General features: G+C 45.6%; 3 protein-coding genes across 6 annotated transcripts in view; 1 reads left to right on the plus strand and 2 right to left on the minus strand.

The window, feature by feature from the left end:
* The first annotated feature begins 490 nt into the window (after window positions 1–490).
* Window positions 491–10003, plus strand: Ccdc200 (coiled-coil domain containing 200). Of its 2 annotated transcripts, none has more exons than XM_090350181.1 (4): window positions 491–655; window positions 1154–1493; window positions 2140–2189; window positions 9856–10003. In XM_090350181.1, exons 1-4 carry the CDS (start codon window positions 572–574, stop codon window positions 9976–9978), a joined length of 597 nt encoding a protein of 198 aa, XP_090206307.1. In that variant the 5' UTR covers window positions 491–571; the 3' UTR covers window positions 9979–10003. The 2 variants fall into 2 exon arrangements, with proteins under 2 accessions (XP_090206307.1, XP_090206309.1); XM_090350183.1 differs by lacking the exon at window positions 9856–10003 and adding an exon at window positions 4150–5180.
* Tmem106a (transmembrane protein 106A) lies at window positions 7799–18859 on the minus strand. 2 transcript variants are annotated; one of them, XM_090350179.1, is made up of 8 exons: window positions 18774–18859; window positions 15243–15453; window positions 14447–14510; window positions 11760–11913; window positions 10721–10861; window positions 10525–10568; window positions 9664–9717; window positions 7799–9089 (listed from the first exon to the last, which is right to left on the minus strand). In XM_090350179.1, exons 2-8 carry the CDS (start codon window positions 15451–15453, stop codon window positions 8987–8989), a joined length of 771 nt encoding a protein of 256 aa, XP_090206305.1. In that variant the 5' UTR covers window positions 18774–18859; the 3' UTR covers window positions 7799–8986. The 2 variants fall into 2 exon arrangements, with proteins under 2 accessions (XP_090206305.1, XP_090206306.1); XM_090350180.1 differs by lacking the exon at window positions 14447–14510 and having other exon boundaries at window positions 11760–11893.
* A 163-nt stretch (window positions 18860–19022) lies between these two features.
* The window catches only part of Nbr1 (NBR1 autophagy cargo receptor), a 33922-nt gene continuing 27414 nt past the window's right edge, over window positions 19023–25530 (minus strand). For both annotated transcript variants that reach the window (XM_090350185.1, XM_090350184.1), the window contains 3 exons: window positions 25382–25439; window positions 23055–23157; window positions 19023–20698 (listed from right to left, as the gene is read on the minus strand). In XM_090350185.1, the coding sequence (XP_090206311.1) occupies window positions 20525–20698; window positions 23055–23157; window positions 25382–25439 (335 nt within the window). In that variant the 3' untranslated portion in view covers window positions 19023–20524. The remainder of the gene's footprint in view (window positions 20699–23054; window positions 23158–25381; window positions 25440–25530) is intronic.

A 25530-nucleotide genomic window follows, 5' to 3' on the forward strand; every position in this document is an offset into this window, starting at 1 on the left:
CAAAAATGACCTGCTCTAGAATTAACTGAAAACTGTTCTGTGATTAAAGGGGTGTTGTGCACTATGTCCCCAGTGATGCTTAGCTGGGCTTTGCATTTTCTTCTGTCTTGACTCCACACAAACATTTATGGGGTGGGGATATGAGTGAGGGAGGAAAAGATGGAGATCTGAGGGAATGGTCATTCTAGAGATCTTGGGGGGAGGGAGAGGTCAGCCAGTACTGCTAGAAGCCTCCTGGGAATTGTGGCAGACCCAATTCGGAAAGAAAAACCAAGAGGACTTTCATTGCAAAATTATCCCCGAGGCCTGCTGAGACTCTTGAGGCTGGATGGACCCTGGAGAGAAAGACACATTACAGACATATAGGCATCTCCCGGGGCCTGGAGAACAGTGTCCCCTCAACAAGGCAGATGGGCCCACCCAGTTGCCCTGGCAGTGGCCACATTGTGAGGTGGTTCTGGCTACAGGCACTTAAGGGGCTGGGGTTCAAGGTTACAGAGAGCTGGGGCAGAGATAATGTCTTGACTTCTGCCTGCTTTCACTCTCAGCTGGGGCCTACCACTTTACCATCATGGGTAGTGCCTACCACTGGGAGGCCCGGCGCCGACAGATGGCTTTAGACCAGAAGAGGCGGCTACAAGAGCAACAAGAGCAGGTGCCTAACAGGGCCCAAGTCCCTCACGGGACAAGAAGGGAGCAGGAAAGGGAGTCAGACTCATACTGTCTGTGTTTGTCTTAGTTCTTGTATTTGGTGCCATCAATACTGGAACTTGAACTCAGGGCCCAGGCTCTGTCCCTTAGCCTTTTTGCTCAAGGCTGATAGGCTTCCACTTGAGCCACAGCTCTACTTCTGGCTTTTTCATGATTAACTGGAGATAAGAGTCTCTTGGACTTGTCTGCCTGGGCTAGCTTCTAAAGTCTGGTCTTCAGAGCTTAGCTTCTGATGTAGCTAGGATTACAGGCTGAGCCACCAACAGCTGGCCAGCTCATGCTTCCAATGGGCAGGGGTGCTATTTCAAAACATTTGCAAGGAATAATTAATTACCCTTCAGCACTGAAAATTGCTTTCCCTGCTGCTTGAAGTTTTGCTGGCAGATGGGTGGGTGACTGAGTGAGGACGTCATTTTCAGGGGTGGGGGGGGTTTCTTATCAGGAACCAAGGAGGTACCAGAAAAAGGAACTGCATCCTGAGAAAACATCTCAGCCATATCACCACAAGGAAACTTGGCCACCACTTTTGCAACCACAGCAGCCACCGACACAGCCAAAGTTACCCGTACAACAGCCACTGTCACAGCCCCAGGTACAGCCACCACCATCTCATCCATCAGAACAACATGGGCCAGACCCTTCTGTTCAGAGCACCTTCAAATACAATCTCCAAAAGGATTACCAAACGCAAGGACCCCAGCAGGAGTCATTAGAGGTCCATCCAACAGGACAGCTATCCTATTGTGTGAACAGAGATGAGACAACCATCTTTCCAGACCCTGGTAAGTGGGGTGCCTGGGAAGTTCAGTGTTGCAGAAAGAGGACCCTTGTTCCCATCCCGACAGCCCAGTATTCCTATGGGCCTTCTACCACTGGATCCTTCACACTCAGCCTTTTCTTCCTGGGTGGTCACTGCCTGTGGGTGGGGTTGTACCCCAGTCTAAGACTGTAAAGAAGCCTGCCAACTTCTGCATTGGGGGCTAAGAGGTGTCAGCCCCTCTCAAGGGTGAGGGGAGCAAAGGAAGTAAGAATCTAATAGAGCCAGGAGTTTGGCTGAGTGGTGAGAGTGCTTACCTAGCATGCAGCAAGACCTGGGTACCACATACATAGAAAAAAGCCAGAAGTGGTGCTGTGGCTCAAGTGGTAGAGCTCTAACCTTGAGAAAAAAAGCCCAAGGACAGTGCTTAGGCCCTGAGTTCAAACCCCAGGACTGTCAAAAAAAAAAAAAAAGAATCTAATGGAACCCTTTTAAGTCTGGAACAGAAATCTTCAGCTTGGTTTCTGTGTTGAGAATCTTCAGGGTGGATTCAGTCGGTGTCTTGCCCCAGAGAGGGGGCATGGCCCTGCCTCTAGGTTCCCAGACTTAGGGTAAAGCGGCTAACCCTTGCTGTGTTCAGATGAGTGACTTGTGCTTTGTTCTCTCATCAGACCTCATGAACCTGTGCCAACCTAGCTCCACCAAAAACAGACGATTCACGGTGAGACAAACAGAGCTTGAAAGATGGACAGACTCTGTCTGGATGAACATCTGGACTGTGTGTGTGTGTGTGTGTGTGTGTGTGTGTGTGTGTGTGTGTGTGTGTGTGTGTGTGTGATCTACAGGAATTCTTAGCAAGAATGGGGCCCAAAATTATTTCACTTTTTTTTTCCAGTTATTAAGCTTTGGAACTCTGTGTCTCATCCCTAAGGGAAGGGTGGAGACATGCTTCCATGAACTCCATACCTTAGCCTCATAAAAATATCTGGGCCAGGCGTGATGGCTCATGCCTATAATCCTAGCTATTTAGGAGGCTGAGAGCTGAGGATCAAGGTTCGAAGCCAGCCAGGGCACTAAAGTCTGTAGACTCTAATCTATAATTAACCACTAGAAAAATCAGAAGTGGCCCTATGGCTCAAGGGATAGGGTAGTAGCTTTGAACTAAAGAGCTCAGGGAGAACACCCAGGCCCAGACTTCAAGCCCCACAAACTGACAAAAAAAAAAAAAAATCCGAGGCTAGGTGCCAGTGGCTCATGTCTGTCATCCTAGCTACTCAGAAGGCTGAGATCTGAGGATTGTGGATCAAAGCCAGCCCAAGCACTGAAGTCTGTGAGACTCTTATCACCAATTAACAATGAGAAAACCAGAAGTGGCGCTGTGGCTCAGGGGTAGGGCAGTAGCCTTGAGCTGAAAGAGCTCAGGGATAGCACCCAGGCACACACACACACACAAACACACACATACACACACACAAATGGGGTAGAATCTGTTGCTAAGGCTAAACATAGAGCTGGGAGTTTAGCCTAATGGTAGAGTGCTTGCCTAGCATGTACAAAGGCCAGGTTTGATTCCTTGGTACCACATACATAGAAAAAGCCAGAAATGGTACTGTGACTTAAGTGGCAGAGCTTTAGCATTGTGGAAAGCTCAAGGACAGTGCTCAGGCCCTGAGTTCAAGCCCCAGGGCTGTCAAAAAAAAAAAAAAGAGAAAATAAAAAGAAGAAAAGACTGAACATAAATGAAAAGACGGATTAATAAAGGGGATGTTTTAAGGTCTGGTTGGGTATATTTTAAAAAACATCCAGAGGGGCTGGGAGTTTGGCTTAGTGGTAGAATGCTTGTCTAGCATGCATGAAGACCGGGTTTGACTCAGTATCACATACATGGAAAAATCTGGAAGTGGTGGTGGGGCTCAAGTGGTAGAGGGCTAGCCTTGAGAAAGCCCAAGGGCAGTGTTCAGGCCCTGAGTGCCAGTCCCAGGACTGTCAAAAAAACCCAAAACAACAACAAACAAAAAACACCTAGAAACAGTCATTTATTATCATTATCAGAAAAATAATAAATAATCAGTTTAAGATGAGGAAGGGACTGCTATAATTCACTTGATTTGTTGTTATTCCATTCCTGTGGCTTGAATTTAGAGTATGGGCACTGTCCCTGAGCTTTTTTGCTTAAGGTGAGCTTTCTACCACTGGAGCCACAGTTCCATTTTCAGCTTTGTGGCAATTAATTGGAGATAAAAGTTTCATAGATTTTTCTGCCTGGGATGGCTTCAGACATGATCCTCAGATCTCAGCCCTCAGAGTAGCTAGAATCACAGGTGTAAACTCCCAGGATATGGTGTATAGTTCTTTTTTTGGTCAGTCATGGGTCTTGAACTTTGGGCCTGGGCCTTATCCCTGAGCTCTTCAGCTATTGCTTGAGCCACAGTGCCACTTCTGGTTTTGTAGTAGTTAATTGGAGATAAGAGTCTCATGGGTACTTTTGTGCCCAGACTGGTTTTGAACCAGGATCCTCTGATCTCAGCTGCCTGAGTAGCTAGTATTACAGGTGTGAGCCACCAGCGCTGGCAGTACAGTTCATTTTTATTCCTTAGCCTCAAAAGGCTTAAAATATTCTAAAACCAGCAGGCCCAGTAGCTACTAACTTGTTTTCCTTTCCCATCTCTCTTCTTTTTCAGTCAACTAATTACGTCCAACAATGGTAATATAGAGATAGACTTCATGACTCCCATGCCTTCACCAGAATAATGATTCACAATTGTACCTTCTCAGCACCCAGCAATATCTCCACTCCAGAAGCAGTCCATGCTACAAGATGAGGCTAGCTGGGAGCTTAATGTGATCTCTGGAAGGCGCCAGGAGACCAGTCAGCTTGCAGACTGAGATGAGGGTGGGGCAGGAGGACCTATAAGGGTGATGTAGAGAGTGGAAGGCAATTCCATGCTTCTTTTTCTTCTTTTTCTTTTTTTGCTGGCACTGGGGTTTGAACTCAGGGCCCATGCTCTCATTCTTTTTTCTCTTACAACACTTAACACCTATATTCTAATCCCCTCCCCCCAATCCTGGGGCTTGAACTCAGGGCCTGGGCACTGTCCTTGGGCTTTCTTAAGGCTAGTGTTCTACCATTTGAGCCACAGCATCACTTTTGGCTTTTCCTGTCTATGTGGTACTGAGAAATAGAACCCAGGGCTTCCTGCATGCTAAAAAAGCACTCTATCACTAGGCCACACTCTTGGACCTAGGTATTATTATTTTTTTTTCTGATTAATTGGAGATAAAGCCTCTTAGACTTTTGTGTTTGGGCTGTACTATGATCCTCATATCTCAGCCTTCTGAGTAGCTAGAATTACAGGTATGAGATACCAGCACCTGGCTAATTCCATGTTATACTTGCCTTACCTCTAAGTCTGCATCTCTTCCTTCTATTTCTGTTGGTCCTTATTCAGTAATAATAGGTCTGTAAGCTCATTGTTAGGTCAGGTTTATTATTTATTTGTGTGTGTGTGTGTGTGTGTGTGTGTGTGTGTGTGTGTGTTAGATAACTCAAAGCCCCCTGCTTTGTTAGCTTTTTCACTTACTTCTGGTATTCTGCTATTTGAGCCACAGCTACATTTCCAGTTTTTTTAGTGGGTAGTTGGAGATAAGGGTCTCTGGGGTTTGTCGGTCTAGGCTGGCTTTGGACTTTGATCCTCAGATGTCAGCCTCTTAAGTAACTTAGGTGTGAGCTATGAGTGCTAGGCTAAGTCAGATATATTGATTAATCCATGGGTCTTTGCTCCTCTGAGACATAGCCTAAGGGACAAAGAACTACACCATACTAAATCAGGCCTGAGACTCACTTGTAAGACCTGGCCCCTAACGGCTATCCAGATGTTAGATGGTTTATATGAAAGGAAAATGAGTGAGAACTTAAAAGGGAGTTGCAGGCTCAGGCATGGGACACTTGGCCCTGGGAAGGGGAAAGAGTGTTGCCTATTAAAATCCTCAGGTGGCCAGGAGTGTGGCTAGTAGCAGAGTGCTTGCCTAGTTTGCACGAAGCCCTGGGTTCGATTCCTTGGTACCACACACACAGAAAAAGCCAGAAGTGGCACTATGGCTCAACTGACAGAGAGCTAGCCTTGAGCAAAAAAGTCCAAGGACAGTGCTCAAGCCCTGAGTTAAAGCCCCGGGTCTGGCAAAAATAAAAATAAAAAAAAATAATATAAAATCTTCAGGTGAGGTGGCTCATGTCTATAATCCAAGCTATTCAGGAGGCTGACATCTGTGGATTAAGGTGGAAAGTCTGTGAGACTCTTCAACTAATCCCCAAAAGGGGAAAAAAAAAGTCAGAAATGGAGCTGTGGTTCTAGCAGTAGTGCATGAGTCATCAGCAAAAAGCTCAGGGATAGTGCCCGGGCCCTGAGTTCAACCCCAGGACTGGCACAAAAAAAGTAAAAAATAAAAATCCTCAGGCCTCTCTTTCCAGGTATCAATCAGCCTTTTCATTTAGCCAGGGGATATCAAAAGCCTAAGGTGAAAGAAAGAGGGGAGAGAGCTGAGGAACTCTAGTTATCAGGCTTCAGTGAAGTCCAAACTCTGGGGATCCTGAGAAATGTTACCTCAGTCTCTCTTTACACTCCAGGTCTGAGGGATCAATGGGACATTTAATTGTAGCCCAGGGAGCATAATCTTTGGGTCTGGATGAAAGATTTCTGTCTCAGTACAACCTAGGATGTGTCCTGAGAGGCGCCTCTGAGGTGGGGTGAGGGAAAGGGCACAGACCAGGAATATTAAAGATCGGAAGACAGCTTATAGATGAGTCGTCTCTCAGCTAGAAAAGCAGGACACATTGTCAGAACCCTTGATTAAGTCTGGGACACTAAGAAACATGGAGCCTTTTATTCTTAAACACTGCTAAGAGATTGGAAATATATCTTTTATGTTCAGTGATTTATACACAGCAGTCACAGCTTGTCTCCCTACCACCTCAGCGTCTGTGCTTCGCTGGCATTACCTTGTTTCTTTCTTTTTCTTTTTTCTTTTTTGCCAATGCTGGGCCTGGGCACTGTTCTTGGACACTTTTTCTTCTTCTTTTTTTTTTTTTTTTGTAGGGGGGTTCATGGGGCTTGAACTCTGGTCCTGGATGCTGTCTCTGAGCTTTTCAGCTCAAGGCTACCAGCCTACCTCTACAGCCACAGGCCCACTTCCCGTTTTCTAGTGATTAATTGGAGATAAGAGTCTCAAGGTTAGTTTTTTTTTTTGTTGTTGTTTTGTTTTGTTTTGGGGGGAGGGGTGTCTTGGAGCTGGAACTCAGCTGGCTTGGACTGGCTTGAACACTCTCTTTGAGCTCTTCATTTCAAGGCTACTGCTCTATCCTTGAGCCAAGCCCCATTTCCTGTTTTCTAGAGGCTAATTGGACATAAGAGTCTCAGGTCCTGGATTAGTGGTAGAGTGCTTGCCTAGCATGCATGAAGCCCTGGGTTCCAGTCCTCAGTACCACATAAACAAGAGGCTGGAAGTGGAGCTATGGCCCAAGTGCTAGAGCATTAGCCTTGAGCACAGAGAGGTTCAGGGACAGAGCCCAGAACCTGAGTTCAAGCCCCAGGAAGAAGAATCTATAGGACTTTTTGATTGGCCTGGCTTTGAACCATAATCCTCTGATTTTAGTCTCCTGAGTAGCTTGGAATTCAGGTATGAGTCACCTGTGCCCAGCTACTACTACTTGTTTCTAAGTTCCATGGTATGAAACTTTAAAATACAGGGGCAGGAGTTTGGCCTAGTGGTAGAGTGTTTGCCTAGCATGCATGAAGACCCAGGTTCAATTCCTTGTACCGCATGCATAGAAAAAAGCTGGAAGTGGTGCTGAGGCTCAAGTGGTAGAGCTCTAACCTTGAGAAAGTCCAAGGACAGTGCTCTGGCCCTGAGCTAAAGCCCAAGACTGGCCAAAAAAAAAAAAAGAAGAAAGAGAGAGAGAAAATACAGATTCATTCCTCCTCCTAGCAGCCCAACTAGTTATCCATTTCTATTATGATATCCTTCTCCATCCACCTTACTTCAAAATTCACCTTTCACCATCTGATTGTGTCTCTCATCTGAAGGACAGAAGTTCCCTTCACCTGGAGCCCAATGGGAAGCCGGGAGTTATGTGAGGTTTGGTTTCAGCCTGGTGGATGGGCTGCTCCTCCATGTCAAACCCTAAAGAGAGTGGAGGGGGGGCTTCTGGGAGCAGAAGGTGCTGAGCTGGGAGTCCACAGAACTGAGGCCTGCAACTTTGACTGGATAATGGCTTCATTTGTCTGTGTCTACTCACAAGGGGATGAGTTGCGGGGCTTAAAAATTCTCCATTAATAAACAACTTTTATTTTATTGCCAGTCCTGGGGTTTGAACTCAGGGCTTGAGCCCTATCCCTGAGCTTCTTTTGTGGCTTTATCTGTTTATGTGGTACTGGGCTGCAAGCATGCTAAGCAAGCATTCTACCAATAAGCTACATTTCCAGCCCAATAAACATCTTTTAAAACAAGTGCCTTTAGGCTAGAGGCATGGCTAAAGTGATAAGATTACTGGCCTACCTAATACTAGGCCCTGAGTTCAAATCCTATGATAGGAAAAAACAAACAAAAAAACTGCCTTTGACTCATCCTGTGTGGACCTTGTTGCCTTTCCCTTGTACTTGACATCCTTTAGTGATGACAATAGTAACATTTTTTTTGTTTTGTTTTGTTGGTTATGGGGCTTGAACCCAGGGCCAGGCTGCTATCCCAGAGTTCTTCTTGCTCAAGGCTAGTGTTTTACCACTTTGAGCTACCGTGTCATTCCCAATTTTCTTGTAGTTATTTGGAGATAAGAGTCTCCTGGACTTTCCTGCCCTGGCTGGCTTTGAACTGCAATCCTCAGATCTCAGTCTCCTGAGTAGCTAGGTTTACAGGTGTGAGCTACCAGGGCCTGGCTTAGAAACACCATCTTTAGAGAAGAGGGGCTTTGGATGGAGAATTGATGCCTTCCAGGGACCCAGTCAAAAACTGGGAAACGGAGGGCTTTGACTAATCTTACTGTGATGTTACCAGACAGAAGGGCCAATGCCATCATTTTGTCACCTGGCTGAAGCAGAGCAACACAACACTGGATGTTCTCAAAGTCAGTTTCCTATTACTGGGTGAAAAACATGAAAAGGGAAGAAGTCAGATGGTGCTGGGAAACCAGCATACCCAGTCACAAGATAATGTGAGGTCAGATTTTCCTTCAAACAGACCAAGGGCAGATCTGATGCTGGCCCAGGAAATAATTCATAGAATCAAGAGGATTAAATGGGTGTGCAAGGTATGTTAACATTATAGAAAGCAACTTGTGCTAAGGGTATGTGTGTGTTTGCGGGGGGGGGGGGGGGAGGGGGTAGGGGTGCACGGCACAGTCACAATAAAGCTGGACTTTGCCTTTGGCAAAGTCTTTCCTTGGATACCACAAGTTGACAGAGTTGCAGACCAGGCTTGCAGGTACCTGGAGTCCCAGGGCAGCAGGCAGTTTGAATGTGTGAGGGATCAGTAGATGGGCACTGATGAGTTTTCTCGGCAGTCCACATATTCATAGCTCTGGAAGAGCCGCTGCTCTGAATGGCACAGGTAGGAGCAGGTCAGCAAGCCCCTGGAGAGGAAGCATACTTTGTTGTCAAATCTGGGAGGAAAAGGACAGCTCTGGTCCTATTCTGGGGTTTGGGGAGGGTCCCCTCCCTGCTCTGCAAAGGCCCTGGAGATTGTTGCTTCATGAGTGCCAGTAGTTTTCAGACAGCCCTGGGACTCTCACACCTATCCAACCAGGTGAGACCTTCAGAAAGGCCTGGTCTTGCTATTCCCCAGAACCAATTAGATTCACATAGTTAAGCTGGGTGCTGATGGCTCATGCCTGTAATCCTAGCTACTCAGGAGGCTGAAATCTGAGGATCACAGTTTGAAGCCAGCCCAGGCAAGAAAGTTTGTGAGATTCTTATTTCCAATTAGCCAGCAAACAAGCCAGAAGTGGAGGTATGGCTGGAGTGGTATATAGTACCAGCCTTGAATGAAAAAGCTAATGCATAGTACCCAGGCCCTGAGTTAAACTCCTAGTACTGGCACCAAAAAAAAAGTGTAGTTGGCTTCAGTGAACTTTTCTCCCCCATATGACAGACCAGAGATGAGGAAATGAGAAGTGGGAGGATGTTGCAGCTCTACCCTCTACTTACTGTATACGTAAAAGCACATGGTGGACTTTGATTTTCAGCCAGGTACAGATTTTGCTGAGAGAGAGAACAAGAGAACTATGGAGGTACATTTCACACTATAAATAGCCGGCCAGAAATCCCAAAGAAGACCAACAGGACTCAGTTTCCTTGCCTCCCATGCTTTCACACCTATGCCTTCCCTCTTCCTCTAAGGTAAGGTGCTGGTTACCAGGCTGCACTATCATCCACCCACCTCTAGACCCTCCTTCAGTAGAAAACATGACACTTCTCTCCTTCAATGATCCAGGCCAAAGAGCCCAAGGTGAGATACTGTAAAGAGTAATAATAGAATAGGGAGCAAAATGGGGGGGGGGGGCGGCATAACAATGTTTGACAAGAAATGTACTCACTACCTTAATATGTAACGGTAATCCCTCTGTCCATCACCTTGACAATGAAATTAAATTTTAAAAAGATTCACATTTCAGGGGCTGGGAGTTTGGCCTAGTGGTAGAGTGCTTGCCTAGCATGCACGAAGACCCAGGTTCGATTCCTCGGTACTCCACATACATAGCAAAAAGCTGGAAGTGGTGCTGAGGCTCAAGTGGTAGAGTGCTAGCCTTGAGAAAGTCCAAGGACAGTGCTCAAGCCCTGAGCCTAAGCCCAGGACTGGCAAAAAAAAAAAAAGATTCACATTTCAGCCTATTCTTTTTCCAGTCATCATTCAACAGGTGGAGATGGGGCTATGGACAGTGTTGTCCTTGCACATTGTAGTTCTGCCCAGAAGGCAGCAGGCTAAACACTGGTTGCAGAGCTTGCTAGACAACCAGGAAACCTGGTGGATATTAAGTAGAGTCGGGGAATTGATGAATGGGTACTTACTGTGTGCTTTCATCCTTAATCGTGCTGGCGACTGTGTAAAATACCTGTCAACCAAGTGGACACAGGATTAGTCCTACCTAACCCCTCAGGGGTTCTGCTGTCACTTCCCCCTGTCCCTTGCCACATCCTCTCTCCATCACCACATATCCACACACACCCTGGGACAGATCTGACCAAGAAGAAGGCCGTTACCTACTTGCTCACTGGCTAAAGGGCCGACATGCAGGAAGAGGCTGTGGGAGACCTGCCCGACCACAAGGGACAGGTGCAGAACCTCGATGGTCAGCTGGGTCACAGTGATAGGGTAGTAGTTAGTGTTGGAGATATTCAAGACATTCTGAAAATGAAGACAAGGAAAGGGAAAAGTGAAGGTTGTCTACACTGGGTAAAGCCAAACATTTGGTGAATCTTGACTCTCTCCAGTCTCATTTCCATCTGCAGGCTTCAACTGCAGAGTGCTTAGTAGAAGGAAGCTGTCTGAAGGCTTCATTTTATTTATTTGGTTTAACTTTTTTTCTTTTTTCTTTTTTTTTTTTTTGTGGGTCATGGGGCTTGAACTCTTGGGCCAGGGCCCTGTCCCTGAGGTCTTCAGCTCAAGGCTATTGACTTACCACTAGAGTCACAGCCCTATTTCCCCTTTTCTAGTGGTTAATTCAAGATAAGAGCCTTTCGTGCCAGGCTGACTTTGAACCATGATCCTCAGATCTCAGCCTCCTGAGTAGCTAGGATTACAGGCATGTTATTATTCTGGTCCTAGGGGTTTAACCAGGGACTGGGTGCTGTTTCTAAGCTATTTTGCTCAAGGCTAGCATTCTACCACTTTGAATCACAGTGCCATTTCCTGTTTTCTGGTGACTAATTGGAGATTAGAATCTTGCAGGACAAGCACTGTTGGCTCATGCCTGTAATCCTAGCTACTCAGGAGGCTGAGATCTGAGGATCATGGTTTGAAGCCACCCCTGGTAGGAAAGTCCTTGAGATTTGCAGGAAGAGAAGAGCAAAAGAGGGGAGAAGAGAAGAGAAAGATAAAGAGTGAGAGAAGAGCCCTTGAGACTCTTACCTCCAATTAACCACAAGAAAACTGGGAGTGGTGCTGTGGCTCAAGTGGTAGAGCACTATCCTTGACTGAAAAAGCTAAGGGAACAGTGCCCAGGCCTCGAGTTCAAGCCCCAGTACTGATAAAATCTGTAACACTGAACAAATGCCACAGGGAACTAGGGAACCAGGGAACCCACCGTCACGTTGATTTGGATATTTTCCTCATCAAAAGCTACCATGGAGGAGTTGAGGCCTGCAGGCTCCACAGCAACAGATCGAGGAAACAGGAAAAAGATGATGAAGGAGGAGGTCACCAGGCAAATGAGCACAGCTAGGAACACAAAGAACTTCCTGTGGGAAAGCATGAAGATATGTATATATATATATATATATTATTTATGCTGGTACTGGGGACTGGACTCGAGGACTGGGCACTGAGCCCAGCTTTTTTTTTTTTTTTTGCCAGTCCTGGGCTTGAGCTCAGGGCCTGAGCACTGTCCTTGGACTTTCTCAAGGCTAGAGCTCTACCACTTGAGCCTCAGCACCACTTCCGGCTTTTTTCTATGTATGTGGTACCGAGGAATCGAACCCGGGTCTTCATGCATGCTAGGCAAGCACTTTAACCACTAGGCCAAACTCCTGGCCTGAGCCTAGCTTTTAGGGCTAGGTAGGGCTCTACACTTGGAGCCACGGAGCCACTTCCAGTAATTTTTTTTGCCATTCCAGTCCTGAGGCTTGAACTCAGGGTCTGGGCACTGTCCTTGGACACTGTTTGCTCAAGGCTAGTGTTCTGCCACTGGAGCCACAGCACCACTTCTGGCTTTTTCTATGTATGTGGTATCAAGGAATCAAATCCAGGCTTTGTGCATGCTAGGCAAGCACTCTAGCACTAGGCTATGCTCCCAGACTATTTTTCTTTTTAATGTTTAATTGGAGATAAGAGTCTCTGGGATTTTGTAGCCCAGGCTGAATGGATAGGGTAAGAAAGCATACCCTACATGAACAGGGAAAGAAAGTTTTTGTTTGTATGTTTTTTTATTCAGTCTTGGGGCTTGAATTCTGGGCCTGGGCGCTGTCCCTGAGCTCTTTAGCTCAAGGCTACCACTTTACCACTGGAACAACCTCATCACTTCCAGTTTTGTGGTGGTTAATCAGAGATAAAAGTTTCAGAGACTTTAGTCCCCCAGTTCACTTTGAACCATGATCCTCAGATTTCAGCCTCCTGAGTAGCTAGGATTACAGGCATGAGCCACAGGGCCCAGTGGAAAGAAAGGTTCACTGTCAGAAAGGCTGACAGGTTGCTTCCATCCAGATGGAGAACAGCAGCTGAATGGTAAGGGGAGTGAGTGGGAAATTAAATGTGAGGAGGTTGATATTAGTCATCAGGCCAGGTCAGGGCAACAGAAGAAACCAAGCTGTTCTAAACTGTCATAATAAGGGACATGCTTAGGAAAAATAATTTCCCCGAAATAACTGCAGCCAGGGCCATGTGTTCTGTCCTGGGAGGTTTTGGAGAGGGAGCCATGCTTTTTGGAAGTGGTGATGGTCTGGGAAGGTTATTAAGTGACCTAAAGAGAAAGTTTGTTTGGTGCTGCCTTTTTAAAAAAGTTCTCATAATTTATTTTTTGTCAGTTGTGGGGCTTGTATTGTGGGCCTGGGAGCAGTCCCTGAGCTCTTCAGCTCAAGGCTACACCTCTATCACTTTGAGCTACAGCTCCACTTCTGATTTTCTGGGGGTCAACAGGAGATGAGAGTCTCATGGCTTTGAAATGTGATCCTCAGATCTCAGCCTCTTGAGTAGTTAGGATTAGAGCCACTGGTACCCGGCATCTATTTTATTTTTGCTTAACAAAAAATTGTACATGTTTGTATGGTATAATGTGATGTCTCAATATATGCATACAATATATGTGATATATGCATATCTACATTTATCCCTTTCTTCCTTCCTTCCTATGGGGCTTGAACTCAGGGCCTCTCACTCTTGCTTGCTGAAGTCTGGAGCCCTTCCGCTGGAGTCACACCTCCACTTCAGGCTTCTTGCTAGTTAGAGATAAGAGTCTCATAGACTCTATGGGCTGGCTTCAAATCATGATCTCGGAGCTCAGCTTCCTGAGTAGCTAGGATTACAGGTGTGAGCCACCAGTGCCTGGCCTGTAAGACTTTAATCTCCAATTAGCCACCAGAAAACAGGAAGTGGCACTGTGGCTCAAAGGTAGAGTGCTAGCTGGGAGAAAGCTCAAGAACAGTCCCCAGGCCCTGTGTTCAAGTCCCAGAACTTAAAAAAAGCCAGGTGTGGTAGTTCACCCCTATAATCCTAGCTACTCAGGAGGCTGAGATCTGAGGATCACAGTTCAAAGCCAGGTTCAAAGCCAGACAGGGCACTAAAGTCCGTGAGACACTTATCTCTAATTAACCACTAGAAAATTGGAAGTGGCACTGTGGCTCCAGAGGTAGGCTTGTAACCTTGAGCTGAAGAGCTCAGGAACAATGCCCAGGCCCAGAGGTAGGGTGGTAGCCTTGAGTTGAAGAGCTTAGGGACAGAGCCCAGGCCCAGAGTTCAAGCCCCATGTCTGACAAAAAAAAAAAAAAAAAAAAGAGGATGTTTGAGACATGGTCTCACTAGGCTGGCCTCAAACCCAATCCTCCTGCCTCTGCTCCCCAAGTGCTGGGATTATAAGTATTGTACATGCCACTATTCCAAACAACACTATCACTCATAAACCAGGAAAATCCTTAGAAGCAATGAGCTTATTATGTTTGAAACCAGCAAAGCTCAAGCGTTTTGTAGAAAGAAATTTGAAAGGATGCAAACACAGCATACACACAAGTGACATGACCCCCAAGGATGATATTCTGTGGAGATGAAGGATTTGTGGCTCACGTGTGCCTGGGTTTCAGCCTCTTGTCCCCATAGGGGATGAGAGCCACCAGCTGCTTCTCCAGTTCTGTTGAGAGAAAGAGGGTGAGAAGAGGACCAAGTGTCCATGGCAAATGTTTCTTGTGCTGGTCTCACAGAAGTACCTCTCCATATGGAAGCATGCTACTTCCACCCTCCAGCAAGTCTGGGAATACTGCGCTGTGCTGCTGGAGTTGGTAGCTTTAAAGGACTAAAATAGAAATGAGATTTCTATGACCAAGTTTGAAGAATCTATGAAAGTCCATACTACATCAGACACCCCTAGCATATTTGAAGAGGTAATTGAATTGTAACTTCTTGAATCCTAAAACAGTGTTGTTTGAGGAGCAGAGTGTCTAGGCATTTTCCCTTGAAGGGATGGGGAATAAATGTGTACACATGTATATGTGTTTTCAGAGAGTCCTTTTTTTTTTTTTTTTTTTTTTTTGCCAGTCCTGGGTTTAAGCTTAGGGCCTGAGCACTGTCCTTGGATTTTCTCAAAGCTAGAACTCTACCACTTGAGCCTCAGCACCACACTTGGATTTTTTCTATGTATGTGGTGCGGAGGAATCGAACCTGGGTCTTGGTGCATGCTAGGCATGCACTTTATCTCTAGGCCAAACTCCCAGCCCCTCAGGGAGTGCTGTCACTGTTAGAATCTTCTTGACCAGTCTTTTACTGGGAGATCACAAACTGGAAGCAGACTCAACTATTCCAGGAGGTGCTAAAACAGGACAATATCTCTTTCTGGATTTAGGCCATGCAGTCTCAGGTGACTCACCTCGGGGGATCTCCCCACTGCCTTGGCAGGTAGGACAAGTCACAAAGCTGGTACCAGCTGTCCGTTCATTAGGCGTATAGGAAGTAAGTGTCTTGCTGCCATCCCTTCTTGAGTAGCTGATAGCCTTGCTATCAATGGCTGGGTTCTTGGGCAGTACAGTGCTGATCTCATCTTCCTGCTGAGAGTCCAGCTGGGAAAATGACCCACCCATCTGTTGAGAGACAGGAATTTTTCATTGATAAGAACAATGTTCAGTAGTCACGAGGTGGTTACTCATGCCTGAAATTTTAGCTACTCATGGGTCAAAGCCAGTGTGGGCACTAAACTCCATGAGACTCATCTCCAGTTGACCAGCAGGAAACCTGAAGTGACACTATGGCTCAAAGTCATAGAGTGCTGGCCTTGAGCTGAAGAGCTCAGTGGCAGCACCCACGTTCAGAGTTCAAGTCCTATGACCACCACCACCACCACCACCACCACCAAAAAGAACAAAGTTCAGTGCTAACTTTATTAGCATTGATGCCACATAGAAGTCTGTTTATGTAAATTTTCTTGTTCTAAAGGTGATATACACAGGGATTACAAATCAAAATCAAGTAATGAGTACATTTCTTTTTTTTTTTTTTTCCAGTCCTGGGGCTTGAACTTAGGGCCTGAGCACAGTCCTTGGGCTTTCTCAAGGCTAGTACTCTACCACTTGAGCCACAGCACCACTTCTGGCTTTTTCTATGTATGTGGTACCGAGGAATCAAATCCAGGTTTTGGTGAATGTTAGGCAAGCACTCTACCACTAGGCCAAACCCCCAGCCCCTACATTTTCCTTCTGTACTGTGTCTTTTCCTTCAATGCTGTTTATTTTGTACCAGTCCAAGGGCCTGAACTCAGGTCCTAGGTACTATCCCTGGGCTTTTGTGTTCAAGGTTAATGGAGCCACAAGCTCCACTTCTGGCTTTTTTTTTTCCCCCTCAGGTGGGGGGTGGGGGGGTAGGGTGGGGGGTGGGGGGGGAAGAGTGGGAATGATGGTGTCATGTGTCTTGGACTCTGGGCCTGGTGGTGTCATGTGTCTTGGACTCTGGGCCTGGGCACGGTCCCTGAGCTCTTCAGCTCAAGGCTACTACCCTACCTCTGAATCCACAGCTGTACTCCCAGTTTTCTAGTGGTTAATTGGAAATAAGTCTCACGTTCTTTAGTGCCTGGGCTGGCTTTGATTCGTGATCCTCAGATCTCAGCTTCCTGAGTAGATAGGATTACAGGCATGAGCCAATGTGCCTGGCTGGCTTTTTTTTTTTTTTTTTTTGGGCCATTCCTGGGCTTGGGCTCAGGGCCTGAGCACTGTCCTTGGGCTTTCTCAAGACTAGAGCTCTACCACTTGAGCCATAGCACCATTTCTGGCTTTTTTTGTTTTTCTGTGTATGTGGTACTTACTGAGGAATTGAACCCCGGTCTTCGTGAATGCTAGGCAAATATTCTACCACTAGGCCAAACTCCCAGCCCCCCCTCCAACCTTTTTTTTTAAAAGAAGTTCTAAGGCAGGCTGGGAGTTTGGCCTAGCGGTAGAGTGCTTGCCTAGCATGCACAAAGACCTGGGTTCGATTCTTCAGTACTACATACACAGAAAAAAGTCAGAAGTGGTGTTGAGGCTCAAGTGGTAGAGCTCTAGCCTTGAGAAAATCCAAGGACAGTGCTCAGGCCCTGAGCCAAGCCCAGGACTAGAAAAAAAAAAGTTCTAAGGCTTGAACTCAGGGCCTGGGCACTGTCCCTGAGGATTTTTTGCTCAAGGCTATCACTCTACTACTTGAGCCACAGTGCTACTTCCTTTTTTTTTTTTTTTTTTTTTTTTTTAGTGGGTCCTAGGGCTTGAACTCAGCCTGGGCGCTGTCCCTGAGCTCTTCAGCTCAAGGCTACTGCCATACCCTGGGCCTGGGCTTTGTTCCTGAGCTCTACAGCTCAAGGCTACTGTCCTACCCCTGAGCCAAGCCCCACTTCCTATTTTCTAGAGGTTAATAGGAGAGAGTCTCAGGTCCTTTGTGCCTGGGTTGGCTTTGAACTTTGATCTTTAGAGCTTACCCTCCTGAGTTGCTAGGATTACAGGTCTGAGCCACTGCACCAGGCACTTCTGGCTTTTTCTTTGTATTTGGTATTAAGGAATCAAACCTAGGGCATCATGCATTCTAGGCAAGCATTCTACCACTAAGCCACATTCCCAGCCATTCATTTCTGGCTTTTTTTGGTAATTTATTGGAGTTAAGTCTCATGGCCTTTCTTGTTCATGCTGGCAATCCTCAGATTTCAGGGTCCTGAGTATCTAGGATTATAGGGATTGGCCACCATTAATAATTCTGGTTTTAACTTGTCAAGATTTGCAAGAAGGCTGGGAGTGTGGCCTAGTGGTAGCGTGCTTACCCAGTACATACAAAGCTCTAGGTTCAATCTCTCGGTACTACATACATAGAAAAAGCCAGAAGTGGTGCTGTGGCTCAAATGACAGAGAACTAATCTTGAACAAAAGAAGCTCAGGGACAGTGTCAAGTCCTGAGTTCAAGCCCCAGGACTGGCAAAATATATATTTGCAAGAAGCTGTACAATAATGTTAGCAAACTGAAAGTCAAGACCTGGGGTGTGACACACAAGATCAGATATGAAATCTTAATGCATTTTCAAGTCCTTTCATTATTAAGATAAAATGCACTGTGAAAGAGAAAAGCAGAAGTCATTTCACTTTAGGGGATTTCCATAAGTAAATTCACCAGTAACTTTTTCTGGGAAAGTTGCTGAGCTGACATTCCTTTAAAGGAAGGAAGGTGGGCTGGGCCAGGAAAGAGGGCAGATTCAGAAGGCCTCTTATCCCCAATCTGGTGACTAAAGAGATCTCTTAGAACACCAGGGCAGAAATGCTTGAGTTCTGGACACTGGTGTGGAGGCTTTGGTTCCTGGCCCGGGGTGGTACTGAGATAATAGGAAGGTAGAATTTGTTTTAAAAAGGAAGCTACACACCACAGGTAGGGCTGAAGACCCCGTTTTCCTGAGAGGAAAGACTATAGAAAAAGGCCTGCGTGTGGCATGGTCATGTCCAGGTCTGTCCTTCACTAGAAACAAGTAAATCTGCACAAAAGTGACCCAAACGACCCAAGTGGTGGCAGAATGAGGCGGGCAGAAGTACACTGATCTCTCTGGGTTAAACTAAAGGGGGCCTCTCCAGGCTCTGGTCTGGGATGCCTGGCTCCTCTGAGCTGCAAGCCAAGTTTGACTTCTGGGAGAAGGGCCTCTAGTGAAATGTAAGGATGGAGATGGGAGGTGGAGGAGCAATCAGCCCCCTATAGCAGAGTTCAGGGACAGTGGCTAGCGGCGGCGTCGCAGCGGGGTGGGGACCCGAGCTTCCCGGGAGGACCCAGCTGCTTCCCGCTCTAGTTGGGGAGTCCCGACAGCCAGTGTGCATGGGACTTCAAACTCCGGCAAACACAGAAGCTGGCGTTGGATACCGGCGTGTGCCACTGTTGGAAGGAGAAGCCCAAAACAAGCCCTGGCTCTTACCTCCGAAAGGGAAAGGAAGAGAGCGGTGGCAGGACTGCCTTCCTCCAGGCGTCAGAAACGGCTGCTCGCGGGTGGACGGAACCGAAGCGCGGCAGCAGGCGGGAGGGAGCTTTGACACAGTCCTCGGGCGGCCCCGCCCCCGCCCCGCCCCGCCCCGCCCCCGCCCCGCCAGGCCCCGGCCCCGCCCTGCCAGGCCCCGGCCCCGCCCCCGCCCCCGAGCCCCACACACCCTGCTCCCCCAAGTCCAGATAGGGGTTTCAGAGGGCTTTTATTTCACCATTCTTTAAGTGGTTAAGTACAGGTTCTGCGGGGAGAGGACGACACAGATGGTCTAAACAGGGCCCCACTGAAATCAACCCAGTTAGCCACACCCTGGCTCCGCAGAAGCCCCGACCAAAAAAATAAAAAAACAAAACCCTCTGAAATAATGAACAGCCTGATGGGCTTGCAGTCTGAATTCTGGTTTATTTAAGTAGCATTCGAGATTTATACTGCAATAAACATAATATGACTAATTAAAATCGCCATTCATTATAAATACCGACTGGGTTAAATAATACTATTTTAACTATCTTTTCCCTTCCAGCTGGAGTTTTGATTTTTTTTTTCCTTTTCTGAAAGCCACTTTCATGAATAAATTTAATTTTCTGTTACCTTTTTCCTCACGAATGAGCCGAAACCTCTCTTTCTGTAAACAGAAGCAACCGGGTCCATAAGAAGCAGGCTCCTTCTACTCAATTCTCTAGGGCTGTTAATTCAAACTTTCCTCTAAGTTTGCCCCATCCAAGTTTTCCATACAGCAGCCACACTTACTGTTCTAGGGCTAGACATCTCTCCAAATGGAATTCTATTCAATAAATCAACAGCATATCTTGTGCCACACTTCTGAACATTAACATAGGAGCCTGCCTGCCTTTCTGGTTTCTATTTCCCCGACTCTACCGCAAAATAAGTTCTGCCCCAACATTTAGGAAACAGGTAACTGTTAAATTCCTCTTTCCCTTTATGTAATACGTTTTCTCTTTATAAGATCGGCAAAATATTTCATACTACCTAAAGTTTTTGTCCTTAAATAAAAGAAAATATATGCAAAATTACTACAAGAAACTGCTCAACAGGTACATACTGTTCCATACTTTTGAGATTCTTGAAAGGTAGATACTGAGATGCACCAATGAGGTCTCTAGAAAACAAGGTGCCCTTACAAAATCTTGCAGGAAAATGACTTCTCGAGAAAGTGAAAGTGGCAAAAGTTTTTGTCTTGCTCTTGGTGTCTTTTCAATGCCATATGCCTATGAGGATTGGGGTCAGTTACAGAAATTATGAGAATTCTTAAAAACAACTTCCAAGGTTACTTTCTTTAAAAAACAAAACCTGACATTTAACAGACATCCCATTAAAAACATCCACATGAACCAACGAAAAATCCTCAACTTCAATACAAGCGGGGGAAAAAAATGGTCCTATAGGAAGTTAGTTACACTCTTCAGTGCACTGAGAAAGGAGTTTTATTCATATCAATTGAAAAACTGTCTTCCTATTAGTCACCCAATCCCTAAAGTGAAAATTTAAGTTGTGGTCTTTGATTTGCTCAACAAAAAAAGTTATAACATATTGTCTTGACAATTCAATGATGGGTTCTATATAGATTCATCAGATTAAAAAATAATCAAGGGCCTCTACCCCATCCCCCAATGACAAGTAGAAATCATCTCTAAGCAGCAGGCAGTTATTTAATGCAAGGTCACTCCTTAGTAGCGTTGGCTATACCAGTCATTATCGTTGATCTGAAGGAGTTCTGTCACAACTTGCAGGATGTTGTAATTGTGTTTCTTCAGCAGTCTCAGATTCAGTTGCCTGTCACAGAATCCCATTTCAAAGAGATGGGACATCAGAGCTGCTGTCTGGTCTTCAGAAACTATTGGCTGGGCAAAGACAGGAAGACATTTTAGGAAAGATTTATCTTGTTCTTTTGCTTTTGCTTAACTGGGTACTTGAACTCAGGGTTTGGAGTGCTGAGATTTTGTGCTCGAAGCTAGCAGTCTACCACTTTGGGTCATGACATGTTCTCTCTCATATTCTCTCTCTCTTTTGGGAGAGGGAGGGTTAATTGTAGGTAAAAGCCTCACAGACTTACCTGTCTAGGTTGGCTTTCTTTCTCTCTCTCTCTCTTCTCTTTTTTTGATCAGTTGTGGGGCTTCAACTCTGGGCCTGGGCCCAGTCCTTGAACTCTTCAACTCAAGGCTTCCACCCTACCCCTTGAGCTACAGGACCACTTACAGTTTTCTTGTGATTAATTGGAGATAAGAGTCTCATGGACTTTAGTGTCAGGCTGGCTTTGAACCATGATCCTGAGATTTTAGCCTCCTGAGTAGTTAGGATTACAGGTGCTGAGCCACTGTGCATGGCTTCTACAATGGCTTTGAACCTTGATCCTCAGATCTCAGCTTCCTGAACAGCCAGGATTACAAGCCTGAGCCATTGGTGCTCAGTTCTGTTTTTACAAATCTTTAGGCTTGTCATACATACTAGTCTTTTTTTTTTTTTGGCCAGTCCTGGGACTTGAACTCAAGGCCTGGGCACTGTCCTGGGACACTTTTTGCTCAAGGTTAGCACTCTGCCATTTGAGCCACAGCACCGCTCTGGCTTTTTCTATATATATGGTACTGAGGAATCAAACCCCGGTCTTTGTGCACGCTAGGCAAGCACTCTATCACTAGGCAAAACTCTCAACCCCCTAGTAGTCTTTCTAGATTAGATGCAAACAAACCTTTGAGACCTTGTGAACATTAAAGTAGTTGTGCGCCAGTGGTTCATATCTGTAATCCTAGATACTTAGGAGGCTGAAATCTAAGCATTGTAGTTCAAAGCCAGCCCAAGCATAGAAGTCTGTGAGACTGTTAAGTCCAATTAACCACCCAAAAAGCCAGAAGTAGAGCTGTTGCTCAAGTGGTAGAATAAAAAATCTCAGGGACAACACCCAGTCCCTGAGTTTAATCTTCAGGACCAGCATATGTATGTGTGTGTGTGCACACAGAAATATGATTGACTGTGGAAGGAGAGAGAAATAGGCTCAAATCCTAGTTCTTTTTTTTTTTTTGCCAGTCCTGGGCTTGAGCTCAGGGCCTGAGCACTGTCCTTGGACTTTCTCAAGGCTAGAGCTCTACCACTTGAGCCTCAGCACCACTTCCGGCTTTTTTGTATGTATGTGGTACCAAGGAATCGAACCTGGGTCTTCATGCATGCTAGGCAAGCACTTTAACCACTAGGCCAAACTCCCAGCCCCTCAAATCCTAGTTCTACCAATAGTTTACTATGTACAGAGTTTCAATCTCAAGTGTGTATGCGTGTGCATACACACTAACCCTAGAGTTTGAGCTCGGGGATCTGGGCGATTTTTTTGAGCTTTTTTGGCTCAAGGCTAATGCTGTACTACTCGGAACCAGAGTTCCACATCCAGCTTTTTGTTGATTGTGGAGTTAAGTCTCACAGATTTACTTGCCTGTGTTGGCTTCAAACTATAGTCTTCAGATCTCAGCCTCCTAAGTAGCTAAGATTGCTGGCACCCAGCCTCAATCTCCTATTATTCCTCCTGCTTTACAAGGTTGTTTGAGAAGATATATAAAATGAGAAAAATATATAACAGAGCAATCTCGGTATTTTCCTTTATTTTTTTCTTATTAGATTATTCATCTTCTTTTTCAGATTCAATCGATTCATAGGTACTTTGCTTTGTGTTTTTTCTTTTTCTCACAAATTCAGAAATCCTTTCCCTTGCTCATCTTTACTGTTTATGTTTTTTGCTTTTATGCTATGCTAACCTCAAGTCTCACTGATCACAGCTTTTGTCATCTTTTTCCTTACCCAGCAATTAGAAAGTGTGGCATGCATACACTCTCAAATTTCTTACCACCTGCTCACACTTCTCAGTAGCACCTAACACGGTTAGTGTTAAAAGCTTGTTATAACTCCCTAAGTTCCAGTAGAAAACTTGCTTTTTGTTTTCATCTTACTTTTGTCTTGCTTATAGGGTCCTCCTTTCTCTGATCTTTAAAACTCTCAATAGTGTCAATATCAGTCTTACTTATCTCATATAGTCTTTGGGTAGAAGCCAGTGTTTTATTTATCATGTAATACCATATCTGCAGTAACTCTTTTATACATTACATGATAACCAAATACAAGTGCCTGTGCCTTTTCCACAGAGCCATGTGGCTCACCTACACAGATGACATCGTTTTCACGTGTGATTTGAGTTTTAGTACAATAAAACACACTTACTTGTGCAGTGACTGGTGGCCCAGAAAATAGGGCCTTGTATGCAGTAGCAGCGACAGACAAAGCCCCCTTCACCAGTCCTCCGGCAATGCTCCCATGCTGGTGTCTGTAGAGGAAAACCAAATTATCTCCCTATATGAGACAAACCATTGCCTTCTTACAAGATCGTTTAGGTGCCAAAAAAAAAAAAAAAAAAAAAGATCGGCTTGAGGAAAAAGTCAGATGTGAAAATCACATCTGTTTTTTAGTTATAAATCTTGGTTTCACATGTTGCTCAGCTCTGCTGGTGATATGAGCATTTCAGGAAATGCACTACTCTGATTATCATGCCAGCTTTTAGTTCAAGTTTGGAAATTAATGTCGTCATGGGCACACTGGGGTATTGACAGACCATCTGCTCCCTGACAAAACACCTGGCAAAGGAAATGGGATTTTTTTTTTTTCTGTATATTGCTCTGAGATGACAGAGTACAGAAGCAGGGATATCTAAGAAAAAAACGAGTAAGGGGGCCGGGAGTTTGGCCTAGTGGTAGAGTGCTTGCCTAGCATACATTAACACTCAGGCTTGATTTCTTGGTATGACATACATAGAAAAAGCCAGAAGTGGTGCTGAGGCTTAAGTGGTAGAGCTCTAGCTTTGAGAAAGTCCAAAGGACAGTGCCCAGCCAGGCCTTGAGTTGAAGTCCCAGGATTGGCAAAAAAAAAAAAAAAAAAAAAAAAAAAGAAAATGAAGAACGAAGGATAAGATGTATACTAAGTTTGACTTTCTTTCCTTCTGGTAGGATGAATTTTAGGGTATTTTTTTTTCTCTTTTTTTCCCAGTTGTGGGGCTTGGATTCTGGGCCTGGGCACCGTCCCTGAACTCTTCAGCTCAAGGCTATCACCCTTTAAGCTTCAGTGCTACTTCTAGTTTTCTAGAGGTTAACTGGAGATAAGAGTCTCATGGTTTTTAGTGCCCAGGCTGGCTTTGAACGAAGCTCCTCAGATCTCAGCTTCCTGAGTAGCTAGGATTACAGATGTGAGCCACCATGCCCCCCCCCCCCGCACCTTTTTTTTTTGCCAGTCCTGGCTTGAACTCAGGGCCTGAGCACTGTCCTTGAGCTTTCTTAAGGCTAGAACTCTACCACTTGAGCCACAGAACCACTTCTAGATTTTTCTATGTATGTGGTACTGAGGAATCGAATCTGGATCTTCATGCATGCTATGCAAATAGTCTATCATTAGGCCAAACTTCCAGCTCCCATGCCTGTTTTTTTTGAAAACTGTTTTTTTTTTGTTGTTGTTGTTGTTGTTTTTGCCAGTCTTGGGGCTTGTACTAAGGGCCTGAGCACTGTCCTTGGCTTTCTCAAGGCTAGAACTCTACCACTTGAGCCACAGCACTGCTTCTGGCTTTTTCTATGTATGTCTTCGTGCAGGTTAGGCAAGCACTATCACCAGGCCAAACTCCTGCCCTGAAAACTTTTTCTTTTTTTTTTGCCAGTCCTGGGCTTGAGCTCAGGGCCTGAGCACTGTCCTTAGACTTTCTCAAGATTAGAGCTCTACCACTTGAGCCTCAGCACCACTTCCGGCTTTTTTTTTTTTTGTATGTACGTGGTACCAAGGAATCGAACCCGGGTCTTTGTGCATGCTAGGCAAGCACTTTAACCACTAGGCCAAACTCCCAGACCCCCTGAAAACTTTTCTGTTGCTATTTTTTTTTGGGGTGGGGGCAGCTCTGCGGCTTGAACTCAGGGCCTAGGTACTGTCCCTGAGCTTCTTTTGCTCAAGACTAGCACTGTACTACTTGAGCTATAGCACTACTTCTAGCTTTTTCTGTTAATGTGGTACTGAGGAATCAAACCCAGAGCTTCATGCATGTTAGGCAAGCACTCTACCAATAAGCCACATTCCCAAGCCCTGGACTATGAATACTCTTAAACAGAGGCTTTATGCCTCTGCCAAGTATTTCTCAAAAGCTTGAATAGAAATAGGAACAAGTAAGAAGGTGGGCACTGGTGGCTCATGCCTTTACTTCTAGCTACTCAGGAGGCTGAGATCTGAGGATTATGGTTTGAAAAAGACAACCCAGGTAAGTGTTGAGACATGTCCAATTAAGCACTGAAATCCGGAAGTGAGGCTGTGGTTCAAGTGGTAGAGTTCTAGCCTTAAAGGGGGAAGGGGGTAAGAAAGCTTATAGGGTGTGTAGGCCCTGAATTGTGCACACACACAAAAAGAACAGGTAGGGATTAAGGCTCTCAGAAGACAGGCACATGCTGTGAGAGGTTCTTTGAGCAGAAGCAATGCTAGGATATCCACCTGCTTCTGAAGAAGAGACTGCACAAGGTCATTACCTTGAGTGATCATAGCTCTTGTGTCTGCTGTTTACAAGTCCTGATGAGCCTCTGGGCTCTAAAAGCAAAAGAGCTGTTGGTTAGATACAGCATTTGTAAGTCACAGCAAGGCTACTATCAAGGCAGGTGGAAATCTTCTCACAATGTTT

Source organism: Megascapheus bottae, chromosome 17 (genome assembly GCF_031878675.1).
Source record: "Megascapheus bottae isolate mThoBot1 chromosome 17, mThoBot2.hap1, whole genome shotgun sequence".
Classification (NCBI taxonomy): domain Eukaryota; kingdom Metazoa; phylum Chordata; class Mammalia; order Rodentia; family Geomyidae; genus Megascapheus; species Megascapheus bottae.

Excerpts from the sequence above, each read along its gene's own strand:
- Ccdc200 (XM_090350181.1), top strand. The coding sequence starts at position 572 with ATGGGTAGTGCCTACCACTGGGAGGCCCGGCGCCGACAGATGGCTTTA. Across the intron at positions 1,494-2,139 it reads AACCATCTTTCCAGACCCTG|ACCTCATGAACCTGTGCCAA; the intron begins GTAAGTGGGGTG and ends TTCTCTCATCAG. Across the intron at positions 2,190-9,855 it reads CCAAAAACAGACGATTCACG|GTAAGGTGCTGGTTACCAGG; the intron begins GTGAGACAAACA and ends TCTTCCTCTAAG.
- Tmem106a (XM_090350179.1), bottom strand. The coding sequence starts at position 15,453 with ATGGGTGGGTCATTTTCCCAGCTGGACTCTCAGCAGGAAGATGAGATC. Across the intron at positions 14,511-15,242 it reads CAGTGGGGAGATCCCCCGAG|AACTGGAGAAGCAGCTGGTG; the intron begins GTGAGTCACCTG and ends TTCTCTCAACAG. Across the intron at positions 9,090-9,663 it reads CATGTGCTTTTACGTATACA|GGGCTTGCTGACCTGCTCCT; the intron begins GTAAGTAGAGGG and ends CTTCCTCTCCAG.